The 14,638-nt window shown below is 27.1% G+C and overlaps 2 protein-coding genes across 4 annotated transcripts; one reads left to right on the forward strand and one right to left on the reverse strand.

Moving 5' to 3' along the window:
• Window positions 1-63: 63 nt before the first annotated feature.
• LOC132940518 (hydroxysteroid dehydrogenase-like protein 2) lies at window positions 64-7,443 on the forward strand. Of its 3 annotated transcripts, none has more exons than XM_061008173.1 (10): window positions 64-276; window positions 377-477; window positions 547-685; window positions 783-946; window positions 3,997-4,210; window positions 5,034-5,239; window positions 5,909-6,109; window positions 6,651-6,851; window positions 6,934-7,059; window positions 7,145-7,443. In XM_061008173.1, the coding sequence occupies exons 3-10, from the start codon at window positions 672-674 to the stop codon at window positions 7,255-7,257; spliced, it is 1,239 nt and encodes a 412-aa protein (XP_060864156.1). In that variant the 5' UTR covers window positions 64-276; window positions 377-477; window positions 547-671; the 3' UTR covers window positions 7,258-7,443. The 3 variants fall into 3 exon arrangements, with proteins under 3 accessions (XP_060864156.1, XP_060864155.1, XP_060864157.1); XM_061008172.1 differs by having other exon boundaries at window positions 391-477; XM_061008174.1 differs by having other exon boundaries at window positions 451-477.
• LOC132940517 (interleukin-1 receptor-associated kinase 4-like) lies at window positions 7,145-13,844 on the reverse strand. The gene is made up of 7 exons (XM_061008171.1): window positions 13,452-13,844; window positions 13,212-13,381; window positions 12,978-13,128; window positions 8,437-8,752; window positions 8,209-8,364; window positions 7,942-8,139; window positions 7,145-7,877 (listed from the first exon to the last, which is right to left on the reverse strand). The coding sequence occupies exons 1-7, from the start codon at window positions 13,610-13,612 to the stop codon at window positions 7,662-7,664; spliced, it is 1,368 nt and encodes a 455-aa protein (XP_060864154.1). The 5' UTR covers window positions 13,613-13,844; the 3' UTR covers window positions 7,145-7,661.
• Window positions 13,845-14,638: the final 794 nt, after the last annotated feature.

Raw genomic sequence — 14,638 nt, forward strand, 5'->3', positions numbered from 1 at the left:
GTTATCAGATAATATTATCTTCATCTGTGGAATTTCATGATAATATTTATTTGTGGACGTCACAAATCACAATCTAATGTTACTATTTCCTATTTCGTATTATATGTGTCTATATATGTAATTGTAATACTACAATTATTATAGGTATTGTTTATATAATCAATGGTATTAGGTAATAATGTTGTTATAAACTATAAATGCTACGAGCTACAAGGCTACAAGCCTACTATTTACTATTTAGTACAGTTGTTTTTATGCAACAAGTGGAGATTGGAGGTATATTTTTTTATTATATTCCTTAAAATTTTACCCACTTATTAAGCAATATTAAATTACAAATTTATCTCAATTAATTCACAATTTTTTCATTGCTCAGTATCTTTGTTTTAGTTTTTGCTACACAAATAACAATGTCTGTTCATATGAGGATATAATATTTGTATTTTGTAGGTCATTGTCATTGGACGCTGATCACCTGTAAGTCTTATGTTGCCCTTCCATTGATAACAATTTTAAATGCTATTTGCTTCGATTTCCTTGTTACAGAATTTCAGACAAATTCAAATACAGTATATTGTTGAATCATTGTGCTGACACGCAAGTACACAAGTCTTGAGCTCTAATACTATAGCTAAAAATATTTTAAAAACATAACCATCTTCTACATTATAATGTTGAACACAGGGTTTGTTTTATATTTATTGCAATTACATTTATTATGTTAAATTAATATTAAATATATTTTTATTTTATATTAATATAAATTTCAATTTTTTATTTAGAAAATTATCTGGACTGACTTTGTTCATTACTGGAGGTAGTCGGGGTATTGGCAAGGCAATAGCCTTAAAAGCAGCTAGGGATGGTGCTAACATTGTTATTGCTGCCAAAACTGCTGAGCCACATCCAAAATTACCAGGAACTATATACACAGCTGCTAAAGAAAGTAATTTAAAAACAAAACTATTGATATTATATTTTAATTTCCAAAATTATCTATAGAATGCTACCTAGTACTTACACATTTTGTATAAAGTAGTATATAAAACTATAAAATGTGTCATAGAAAGACGAGTTTTCGTATAGTTTTTTTAAGACTTTTAGAGTTCTCCTTATTCGCATTGATCGTCCCCATCTTACAAATGCTTAACATAGTAAATTAATTTTCCGTAGTTCGTGTTTAGTGTTGTTAGTTTAAATATTAGTGTGAATTTTGACTTGTTATCGAACTTAAAGGTAACAATATAATCTATATTTATAAGTTGTTTTTTATGATGGTTAATTTTTAATGCTAGTTATAATTTCATGAGTAGGTATGTATAATATTGCAATTTAAAAATGCTGATAATTTGAATACCTATTTTTATACTTTTTTATATAAAAAAAACTGACGTACAAACACAGTCAGGGGCGGGATTTGAGGACAGATCCCATGGCTCTTTAAATACATGTATAATTATTGTAGCTCCCCACAAATGTCAGCTAAAAATCTTTTCATCCACCTTCTTAAAAAGAATGCTTAATACGCCACTATACACAGTTATGTCACTCTCTTGTGAGACGGAGACTACAATTAATGCTTTAATATACATTAAATATTGTAAGTATGAATTTTTTTTGAATATTTGTTTTACAACAGAGAATAGAAAATTTAGCTTTCATTCCAACATATAAAATCAACATCATAAAGTTAAATCACAATTGGTCACGGAAATAACATAGTTTTATAGATAAAGAACTTAAATAACTAATTATTTTTCTGAGTTTAAATCGTTCATAGTCCAATTACGTAATCATCTATAGATATAGGATGTTGATGACTTGTATTTTTTTCCCTTTGATCCTATAAAATGCTATTTTAGCTAAAAATTTGATTCAGTGGAGCCAAACTAAAATTAAATTGGGGTGGGTAAAAATTATTTCTAATTAGCGCCACCTTCTGTACCATACATACCTAATCCTATATAAAAGGTATGTATGCTGGGTGCTAACCATACATATTTGTTTATTTTATAGGTCAAGGGGGTACCACATACAAGGCTCCTGATATATTGTTACAATAGCGGTTGAAAAATCTTTAAAATACAAAGGCACACATTTTTTATAAGCATTTAAAGTTTGAATTTTGACTACATTTATCAAATTTAAAATTTAATAATGATTTTGAAGTTAAAAATGTATAAAGTGTTCAACTTTAATAGCTAACTCACAATAGTATCATCAAATATACTTAGTAATATATCATAGGCATAGACTGTCTTCACTCAGAATCGTTTTTCGTTGCAATGATATTATATCATTGAATTCTAATTTAATACCATCCATTACAGTGATCCACTTGTAACCTACTGTACAGCAGAGTGGCATCCACTTGCCCACCTTTTTTTATTTATATTTTACTTTTTAATTTATTTTATTAATTTCATATATTTTTTACTCTCTTGAGTTTTAATCAAGTAAGTATGGTAATTGAAATGATAAAAGTCTGAATTTTGAAAATTTCAAGAATTTGTGTTAAATAGGAAAATAATAAATATGTAACTCAGTAATGATAAGTAGTTGGTTAATAATTAGAGTAGGATGTTGATGACCTAAAAAAGTATTGAAAATTACCTAAAATAAAATATGCTTTAATGTGCTAAAAAATATAGAATATAACCTAAACATTTTAAACACAATTTGGCGAACATTTAAATTTTAAGTTTAATTTACAGTAAAAATCGCTTGCGAAGTCAGGGATTGGGGCATGTAAACTTTCTTGATTTTTAATTTTTAGAAATTTTTTAACTGATATCATACTCAAGCGGTACCCACTTGAATTCATAAAAACGTTGGGGTGAACAGTCCAAAAATATCTATTTTTAACTTTTCTCCTAAACTATGACAGCTAGAAAGTTGGTTGATAACTCATTAGAAAGAGATTATCAAGTAAATACAAAATAAGGAATCAAAATTTTTTACAGATAAAAAAAGAGTTATTTTTTGCTAGATTTTCATTTAGCGAGGTAGATTTCCGAAACTAGATAACGGATTTTATTGTTTGGAGTCATGTTAGATTCACATTGGCTAAGAAAAGTGCAGTGAAAATGTTCAGAACTTTATCTCCAATCGTTAGTTCACTACAAAGCTGTAAAGCTGAAAAACATCAAATAACACCCAATAAAATTTGTTTTCATTTTTTTTTATGTTCTGTAGTGAATTAACTATTAAAGATAAAGTTTTGAAAATCTTCACTGCACTTCTCCTAACCAATGTAAATCTAACAAGAACCCAAACAACGAAATTCACTCTCTGGTTTCGGAGATTTATCTCACTAAATGAAAATGAAAATTATTTTTTGTGGGGCTGTTCACACCGACATTTTTCTGGATTCAAATTGTTATACCGCTTAGATGTGTTATCAGTTAATAAATTTCTAAAAATTAAAAATCAAGAAAGTTTACATGCCCCGATCCCTGACTTGGCAAGCGTTTTTTACTGTAAATTAAACTTAAAATTTAAATGTTTGCCAAATTGTGTTTAAAATGTTTAGGTTATATTCTATATTTTTTAGCACATTAAAGCATATTTAATTTTAGGTCATTTTCAATACTTTTTTAGGTCATCAACATCCTACTCTAATTATCAACCAAGTCTTGTTATTATTTTAAAATATATGAACTTTACTTTTTTCCAAATTATAGGTTAAAAAAATATAATACTTGTACACAATAACTGTATACCAAAATTACTTAACATGAAAGAGTAAAAAAAAAAAAAAACCAAGAACACATTTTAATAAGATTTATTTAAATAAAAATGAATTTATAGATTTATGATGTTATTGTGCTGCACAATGAATTTAAGATTAAGCTCTAATGTCCTCTCAAGTAAATTAAACTATAGAAAAACATTTATAGCTCTTTATAGTTTATATTTTTAATTTATGTCTTTCAATTTCATATTATTTCATTACGATTTATATCTATTTTTTTTATTATAATCAAAATTTTTTAGTTGAAGAAGCCGGAGGAAAATGTTTACCATGTGTAGTTGATGTAAGAGATGAAAGTCAAATATCAGATGCTGTTAATAAATCAATTAGTAAATTTGGAGGTATCGATATAGTTGTTAACAATGCAAGTGCGATTTCATTGACTCCTACATTAGATACAGAGATGAAGAGATATGATTTGATGCATAATATCAACACAAGAGGAACATTTTTAGTGTAAACATTTAAAATATTATTATTTAATTAATTCAATATAGTTTCTGATTTTAGGGTTAGCCCTGAGCCTATTATTTCTGAGATATTTCCGTGGGATATTAAACAGTTAAAATGACTACTTTACTATATAATTTTTACTGCGATCAATAAGTCTAACAAAAATAAAAAAAAAATAGTACATCATAGTATAAATCTAGTTTTGAAAAAAATATTAAACTAAAAATAAACCATTTGGTTTTAATATCAGCTATTTTTAGAGTTCATTCCAAATAGCTTTGAGAGTTTCAGTATTTTCGAATAAAACCGTAATCAAATTATAGTCCAAAGAAGTATACTTAAATAAGGAACTGGGTTCCCATAACTTGTGTACTTGCCAAGTACACCAATAATCAAATGGGCCAATAATTCACGCATACACTAATAAGTATTCCAATGACTAGTATATTTTTCAAATATATTCATTAGTATTTTAGCCATTCCTTTGACTTGTGATACATTAACCAAAAATCCTCATGAAACACACTAGTGGAAAAATAATTACACTAGTAGACTGTTTCTATAGCAAGGCAAGTTCCACAAGTGACAAATATTTGTCAAGTTTTCCAGTTGTTTTAACCCTTCTGGACGCTTTAACAGTCTGGTTTGTGAGTGTCAGCGCTATTAAATAAATTAAAGCTATTTTTTTTTAACAATGATATAATATTTATTCATGAAATAATTGTTCACTATAAAATTATGTACAAATAATAAGATACTTGATACAACTCCAATACGCACTTGTCTGGCATAGGTAATATATTTTAATAGTATTTCTTTGTTCTAGGTCAAAGATGTGTATACCTCATCTGAGAAAAAGCAAACATGCACATATCTTAAACATTAGTCCTCCATTAAACATGAATCCTAATTGGTTTAGAGACCATGTTGCTTATACAATGGCTAAATATGGAATGTCAATGTGTGTGTTAGGAATGGCTGCTGAGCTTAAATCAGATAATATTGCTGTGAATGCTCTATGGCCAAGAACTGGTAATAACAAAATAGAATTTTATATTCTGAATTTATAACCTAACTAACATGTATTTATTTTACAATGATGTGTTTTTTTTATTTTTGTGTCTGTCATTACCGTTTGGGACAGTAAAACTGCTTTGATTTTTTTCAACAGTATCTTATTCCAAGGTCAATAATCTAGTTGGTGCTTGGGGAGGTCAAAATGTAATATTCCTAATAGTTTTCAAAAGCGCAGGAAAAACAGGAATTTTTACGCCAAATCGGTTTTAGACAAAATATTTTGACATGTTTTGAGCTGTTAACAAACATATTTAAGTTTCCATTTTTAGTTTTTTTTCTTTAAATATTAATAAAATATTTGTTTGGTAAGAAAGCTTGAAAATTGAATACAAGACTTCTAATATATTGTTACAATGACGTTTGAAAAATATTAAAAATCCAGTCATAATTTATAACATTTTGCAAAACTAAACCCTATTTTAAAAATTATAGACCAATACAAAAATTACAAAATATAACATATATTGAATCATATTAAGTATATTGTGCACAACATTAAAAAAAAAGTAGTTACGTGTTAAACTTGCTCAGTTTAAATTTTTAAAGAGATATATAAAAAAAACAATTATTACTCAAATACTATTTACAACCTATCCTATTTGATTTTATATATTTGTACTATAGCAATATACACTGCGGCTGTTGAAATGTTATCTGGATCTACTGAAGCAAAAAAGTTATCTCGTAACCCAGAAATTATGGCAGATGCCGCTTATGCTGTACTTAGTAGGTCTGTTCAAAATTGTACTGGACAGTTTCTAGTCGACGATGAAGTATTACGACAAGAAGGAATCACTGATTTTGACCAATATGCCAGTGATCCAAGTAAGTTCTTTAGTTTTATTAATTTTCCTAGATAGCTATTTGTTGGTAAATTACACATAAAACAGGACCCTTCAAGTTATAATAATTTAGATATTTACCTATAAGTATTTATAAGTTACATAAAAATTGAAATATATTAACACAGATAAATAATTATCTTAGTTTTATGTTTAATAATTCAATTTACAGAGGACAATTCACTCTAATATAAAAATTAAAACCTAAACAACATAAGATTGGATCTACTAAGTTCCTTGAGAAAATAAATAGTATAAGACAACCTCTTAATCAATTTTATACATTTCTAATGAAAAACAGATAATTACAATATGTTAGTTTAAAGCAACTGTGGTTAGAAATAATAATTTAACTTTAAATGTATAAAAATACATGTTTTATGTAAATTTAATTATATTAATTCATTTTAAAAATGTGTTGCTATATAACTTAAAATCTTTACATCTGCATCTACAAATTGTAGAATTTTGCACTTAGATCCATAATCTATATTATACTGATAAATATTTCATTTTTTGTTTAGCCTATAAAGGAGATTTAATGATGGACTTCTTCTTGGATGAATCACCTCATGATGGTTTCAATCAAGGAAAAGAAAAATCTCAAAAAGCTAAAAAATTAGATGGAAAAGATAATATTGAGGGTATATTCACAAAAATCAATTCACATCTGACTCCAGAAATAGCCAAAGGAACAAATGCCTGTTTCTTATTTGTAGTAAAAGGTTATTAGAATTGAATACACTCATAGTAAATAAATATTAAATTCTACAGGTAATGTTAATATGTATAATATTAATTTTCTAGGAGACGAGGATAGAACTTACTATGTAGATCTAACTGGAAATGGTGCAGCTGGAAAAGGTAAACCAACTACAAAACCAGATGCCACTTTAACCATGGAAGCTGATAAAATAGAAGAATTATTTGATGGTCAGTTACATTTATTTAATTTATTATAATTGTATTTCTAACCATTCAATAAAATATTAACTTATATAAACTATTATCTTTTTAGGAAAGCTAAAAGCTGGCGACGCTTATATGTCTGGAAAACTTAAGATCAGCGGCAGTTTAATGAAAGCAATGAAATTGGAGAAACTTATGAAATTATTAAAAGCTAAATATTAAGTTTTTTAATCATGTAAAAAGTATGTATACCACTTTTGAGGAATTGATTTGTATTTCAACTTAATGTTATGTTGAGAAAAAAAACTTGTGGTATTATTAAACAGTTAAAAAATAACCATCGTTTCACCTAATTTCAATATTTTTATAATCGTGTGCTTTTTTATAAAATAAATATATGTCAAGTTATGTTTGTATGGTTTAAAAAAATAATTTAAAAATATTTAGCGCAAAATAAAAAAAAAAAATTTATTTTATACACAAGTTTTACACATCAAACTTAATTTTGAACTCTAGACTGAGCAATATTGAAAAATAAGTAATGATATTAAATGTTTAGATATAAAAACATTATTTTGCTTAAATAATAATGGTAACTTAATTGTTGTATACAATAAATGATATAATTATGAGTTTTCATGATATACATATATTTCAGATTTAATATTTTTAAGAGATTCAAAAACACCTTCTTGACCATGCATAAATGGCCTTTGAGTTTTAGCAGCTGTACAAAGAATTGCCAAGTCATTCATTTTTCTAGCAATACTGTTGTTCCAATATCCGGCACGCTCGTCTAATAGTTCTTCAATGGGACGTTCAATTTCACTTATATGAGTTAGCTAAAATAAGAAAAAAAAATAATTATACTAGAAAATATTTATCACCACAAAATTAATTTCTAACCAAGTCGCAACCAGACCGATATTCATCGTACGGTGCTAATCCTGTTAATAACTCCAATAATACAACTCCAAAGCTGAAAACATCGATTTTCATAGAAATATCACCTCTAAATGCCTCAGGTGACATATATGCAGATGTTCCTATTGCAACAGATGTCATTGTATGATCTCCAAGGCGGGTTAAGCCAAAGTCTCCAATCTAAGGAGAACACTAAGTAAATATATAATATACAACATTATTATATATAAATATTATTGTGATACATGCCTTGGCAATAAATTTATTGTTTAGAAGTATATTAGCGGTTTTAATGTCTCGATGTATGAAAGGTTTTTCAAATGCTGTGTGTAAGTAAACTAAGCCACTGGCTACATCTGTTCCAATTTTTATTCTTAGTTTCCAATCTAATATTGATGATCTATACTGTTCAATTATATTGTTAATTAATTTTAAAATTATATTTCATAGTATTTGTATCATTCTTCAAAAACATACTTTGCACGCAATGCAATCAAGCAATGAACCCTTTTCCATAAATTCATAAACAACACATGGCTGCTCATCGTATGAAATTGCCAGTATTGGTAATAAATTATCATGTTTAAATTTTAAAACAATATCAATTTCATTTAAATACTGTTTAAAATCTTTTTCTTCAAATATTTTTTCCATACGTTTTATTGCCACTATTTGGTTAGTTAATTTGGCTTTGAATACTTTACCAAATCCACCAGCTCCAATTAAACATGAATCCGAAAATCCATTTGTGGCATTAGATAAGTATTTGTAAGATAACTTAATTTCACCAAACCTACAAAAAATAATAATAATAATAAATTAAAAACAATTAACCAAACCCAAACAATTACCCTTTTCTTTTATACTAAATACAGTTTTAAAATGGTCAAAAAACGTTAATTAGTATAATTTATTATTAACTTAGTACGGAGCGCTACTACTTAGAAATTTCGGGGTCTGGAGCTAATTTTTTGTGTCCTATTGTGACTTACTAAAAATTCGGGCAAAAAAAAAATTATTCCAAAAAATATAAAAAAATCTATGGATTATGCCCAATCAGAGTGACAACCAAATTACAGTAATTTACATAACTGCATTAACAGTCATGTCTGTCAACGTGTTAATGGGACGGCACTAGGCATTATTTATTCTACAAATAGTATAGGTCAGGGATGCCAAACACTTAAGTACTCTGTATTTTTTTTTTTTTTTTTTTGATGAAACCTAAAAACAGTAAAAATCCTCATTCTGACTACATAGGTAAGAGACATAGATAAACGTTATAAAATAATTTAAATTTAACACAACAATAACTAGGATTTTGAAAACATCAGTTTCCTTTTTATTTACACATAATGTTTTTCATACAGAATACTACAACTTTAAAAAACCCGGATAACACTAAGCTAGACATTTTAGATTCTGAGTAGAACGAAAAATGTATTGATTTTACAATGATTGTATTTTTTTTAATTTTTAATTTTTGTGTCCGTCATCACCTTTTAGGATAGTAATAATGCTTAGATTTTCTACAACAGTATCTTTTCCGATAGGAAAGTGAATCTAGTTGGTACTTTGGAAGGTCAAAAATAAAAATTTCCCAGTAGTTTTCAAAAGCGCTGTGAAAAACAAAAAGGAAAAATTAAGGAAAAACAGGAATTTTTACGCAAAATCTGCTTTTGAGAAAATCAATTTTGGTTTTCGGTGTAACTCTATAACAAATGTTACGTATTTACATGAAATTTTCACTGGTTGTTTATATTTGCATTTTCTGTACAAGATAAAATTTTAAAAATATTTTGATTTGTTTTGAACTAACTAGGAACATTTTCAGTTTCCAATTTTATTAGTATTTTTTCTAAGGATATCTATAAAACTTTATTTGTTAGGTAAAAAAGCTTGAAAATGTAATACAAGGCTCCTACTATATTGTTACAATTTTATTTGAAAAATATTAAAAATCCTTAGTCACAGTTTTTATTTATAACCATTTAAAGTTCAAAGCTTGACAAAATACGGAAAAATCACGAAAATTAGCAAATTATTTTGAGTTGAGAATTTATAAAAATTTTTCTTTTTAAATCTAAGATTTCAAAATGTAATACAAGATTATCCATAAGTTTGTCTACCTTTATCAAAAAAAAAATGTCTACAAGAAAGTCAAATTAAATTTTTATGAGCCTTTGAAATTCATATTTTTACAACATTTGATATTCACTCGATTTCTCATGTAACAATTTTGCTATTTTGTTGTTATTCAAAAGGGTGTGAATGTAGATACTTGAAAATTTTACTGAATGTTTATAATAGCATTTTCATACACGATAAAATGTTGAAAATAATTTGATTCTTTTTGAGCTGTTTACGGACATAGTCAGTTTTCAATTTTTTTTTGTATAAATATCAATAAAATTTTATTTGTTAGGTAAAAAAAAGTGTAAATTTAATGCAAGGCTCCTGATATATTGTTACAATAGCAGTTAAAAAATATTAAAAATACATAGGCACAAGTGTCCCACTTGTAACCTATTATACAGCAGAGCAACATCCACTAACCCACCTTTTTTACATTACAATTTTATAATAAAATTACGAATAAAAATATTTTCCGATATTGTGAGTTTGGTATGCATATATAATAAATAATATATATTATATGTGTATCCTTCACCAAGCGTTACGTTGAAAGCCCATAGGTACGAAAATTAATTCAGAGAAGTTGACTGATTCTTATGTTAAACACTTGCACCGCTTTGTTATCGTATGTCGAAAAAACAAAATCTAAGAATTTCCAAAGTACGTTTATTACAATTTAGTATGATTGTTATTAATTGTTAATGTGTCAAAAAAGTCATTGGGTATTTAAATGTGTCTTGGACTGTGTGAAGTTTGGTAAGTTTCAAAACGGACCTCCGTAGAAATTAGTTGGTGATCCCTGTGTTATACTTGTTGCCACAATATTTATATTATCCTCATTATCAATATTTGATAATATATCTTTTTATAAGGCCATAACACGAATTAAGATATACTAAGTATATCTTAATTTGTGGGCCATAAGCATGAAACCAAGGTGTATTGATAAGGTGTCGTCACTTGTTTGAAAATTTTACTACAGATAGTCGTCACCACCGGGAGCGTTGTATGTCCTAAAGAGGCCGATAAATGAAGTTTTGTACACCAAAGCTATAGAAAATTGAAAATATATTATGATTTCAGGAATAAAAGTCAAAATTTTTCATTGCATAATGACTTCTATGTTCTAAATTATTTATATGCGTGTATTTAAATACTTTCTTTTAACCAAAAACAATTATTAATATTATTAAATATTGTCATTTTTAAATTTCCTATTTAAAAAAAATATATGAAAAATGTGAGAGTTAATTCACTAAATTATCATACATAATGCTTTTAGTGTTAAAATTAACAAATAATAATTATTAATTATTTATTTATTAATATATGGATTTTAAATACAATTCATAATATGTTGATATTGAGGTTAATACTAGTATTCATATTACCTATGTGTTACCAAAATGCATATATTTTGAATACCTTTTTGTAAGCATTTATTACTCAGTTGTACCTATCACCATTGATTTTATAATATATTCATAGTATTTATAGTATATTATAAAATCAATGCTATTACCTATATATTATTAACAAAGATCCTAGGGATAGAAACATATCTATATGCTAAATGGTTGATAGATTTATATGGTCATCCTAGATCAGTGCTTGTTTATTTAAAACATTAAATTTCAATACTATTATTAATATTTTATCAAAAGTATATTAAAACATTAATTGACTATAAATTTTAATAATTTATCTGTGTGAAATAGTAACAATACAATATGAAAACAATTAATAATTTTGATTAAGGTTGCCTTGACAGTTTTACATTAAATTTAAGGAGCCTCTTGACAAAAAAATTTAAGAAGCACTGTACTAGATTATGCTGTAAAATATCTAAATATATATAACTAGCGGTCTCGTTAGACGATCAAGTTTGTAATGTTATAATTCAATTTAAAAACTTCATATACATTTTTCACTGTTTATTTTTCTAACATAATTTGTAGTTATTGAAGAAAAATATAAACAACATTTTTGACAAAGGTTGGTTGCTCAATACACAGTCAAATATTAACCGAATATATCATAACGCATTGTGTCAAAACAAGAATGACATTCACTTGCAAAAGAAAAAAATTAGAAAGTTGCTAAAAACAAGAAAACACCAAAAAAACTAAACAATTTTTCAAAATTAGTTTGAAGTTTATAAGATAACTATTATTGAATAATATTATAATATAAATAATATACCTAATCATATAATAAAATATGCAAAATATTTTAAACATGTTTTTAGAGTTTTTTATGAGCACTAGAAAATAATGCTCCACTCTACCAGACTACTATTAAAATTAGAAGCAGAATCATAATAATTTTAATTTAATTTAAAGATTTCAATTAGGTTGCAAATATCCCAAGTAGTGACTAAATATTATACATCATAATATTTCATAAATGATGTCTACTTGATAAAAAATATTTAAAACAACAATGCAAATGTAAATTAAAATTACAGGCTCCAATTAATATAAATTATAATATATATTAGATGCTAACTCCAAAAAAAATAACATTTTAATTCATAGTTTTAAGGCATTTTGCATTTAACAATATGAAAAAAAGAACAACCCGAAAAAATAGGCCTTCATAGGACAGGAAGCACGTTCTGGTGTCTATAGAACTATGGTAATATTTTCAATCAAGAGTGTATACGTATAGGGGTCCAGAGTGAAGACACCTTATCAATACACTTTGCATGAAACATTCTAAATGATCTTGTGTGCATCCCAGTCGTGGGCCTAACCCATAGATAATATAAGAATTCTTATATTATCTATGGCCTAACCACCCCTAGCTCTGACTCAGTATAAAAACCATTTGATCCACCGTCTATAAAATGTGAAAACTACTGTTTTAATTACTATTTATACCTTGTATTATCTTTATCATCATTTAAAGTTGATCTGGGTTCTATCTGATGAGCATACATAGTGGACTTCCAGTTTTCACTATTATCATTATCCGTGTATTCATCGATCTTGGTCAAGTTCATAGATGTTGCCAACCTGTCAATAGGTATATCTAGAAATATGCTACAAATGAAATTCACATTTCAAATACTTAACTCTATAGATGTCTAAACTTCATATTATTTTTTTAATTACCAATCATGATTTTAGAAGCTACACATTCAGCAGCTCGTATTAGTTTTAATTCCAACAACAGATCCATAAGTATCTTGAGGTTAGGCCTAATATGACCACTAGTTCCCCATTCTTCTAAAAATATTTCACTGCAAAATCGCCGTTGTGTTTGGCCTGCCATTTCTATTAACCTGGAACAATTATGTCATTGTTTTCAAAAATGTAAATAATAGGTTGGATAAACACCAAAATAAATATTACTTAAAATGATCATTGGTATATTTCAGACTTTTGTTTGGGTCACAGTCAACAGTTACAGCAGCCATGAGTGATTTCCAGCCATCGTTAATGTTTAATAAATTGACCAGTTCATTTTTGAGTGAAGCATCCATTTTACGTACCTCTGTGGTTTTTAGCATCATATTTTCTAATAAATGACTCGTTATGAAAAATATTGCAATATTAAATCAAAGTATAATGTTCATATCAGTGTTGTTATAGCGTTCAGTGCGACTCAAATTCGTAGTAAATCTTCATAAAAAGATTTCGAGATGCTCAGAAACTACCACTGAGTGTCTGGGCTAAATAAAACTAATTAATAAAGTAATAATTAGGATGAATTCGAACTTTCAACCCGTATCACAAAGATCTAATTATATTTTATGGATTATGATAGTGTGCAACAGGTCTTAGATCACAGATGATAACAGTTATCATGAGTTCAAAGATCAAAGAATCTTTTATAGGTCTATGCATATAGGTAAGTAAATAATTTCATAGGCTCAATTTGGGGGGTCTAGGGGGGGGGGGCTTAGCCCCCTCTAGTTTTATTGAAGCCCACCTAAGTTTTTAAATATATTCATTCTTTAATCCAACTAATAAAAAAATTATCAAATTAAAAAAAAAATTAAATATGGGATTTTTCAGCCAACTTGATAATCAATGTACCTATATACGTATGTTGTCTAATAAGTGATAAGCAGGGCTCGGAAATTTATGCATTTGGCATTTGCACCTTTCTCAGGAAGCTGCATATTTCAAATCTGATTCGATACAAATTCTTTTCATGAACCATACTATTGAAATACAACAATTTATGTTGCACATTTTTGCATATTATTTTACTAAATTTATATGATTTTGCATATTTAAAGATTTTGAGTATATAAACGCATTTTATGTTACAACTACAACGTTTTAGAAATCAACACAAATAAACAAGTTTTTAATAATTGAATATATTTAAATAATTTAATTTACAAATAAACAGTACCGTATATGATAAAGTGTGGGAAATCTATTTGAACGCATTCTACTCTAAAATGGTACGTGTGCTGCTCATGGCCTCCATAGAGTTTCGGAAGAAGTACGAAATCAGTTTGGTACTGTTCATAAAATCGTAGCCAACGTAAAAAAAATATTTAAAAAAGCACCATCACGTATAAAAA

The sequence above is a fragment of the Metopolophium dirhodum genome, chromosome 3 (assembly GCF_019925205.1).
Source record: "Metopolophium dirhodum isolate CAU chromosome 3, ASM1992520v1, whole genome shotgun sequence".
NCBI classification, from domain to species: Eukaryota; Metazoa; Arthropoda; class Insecta; order Hemiptera; family Aphididae; genus Metopolophium; species Metopolophium dirhodum.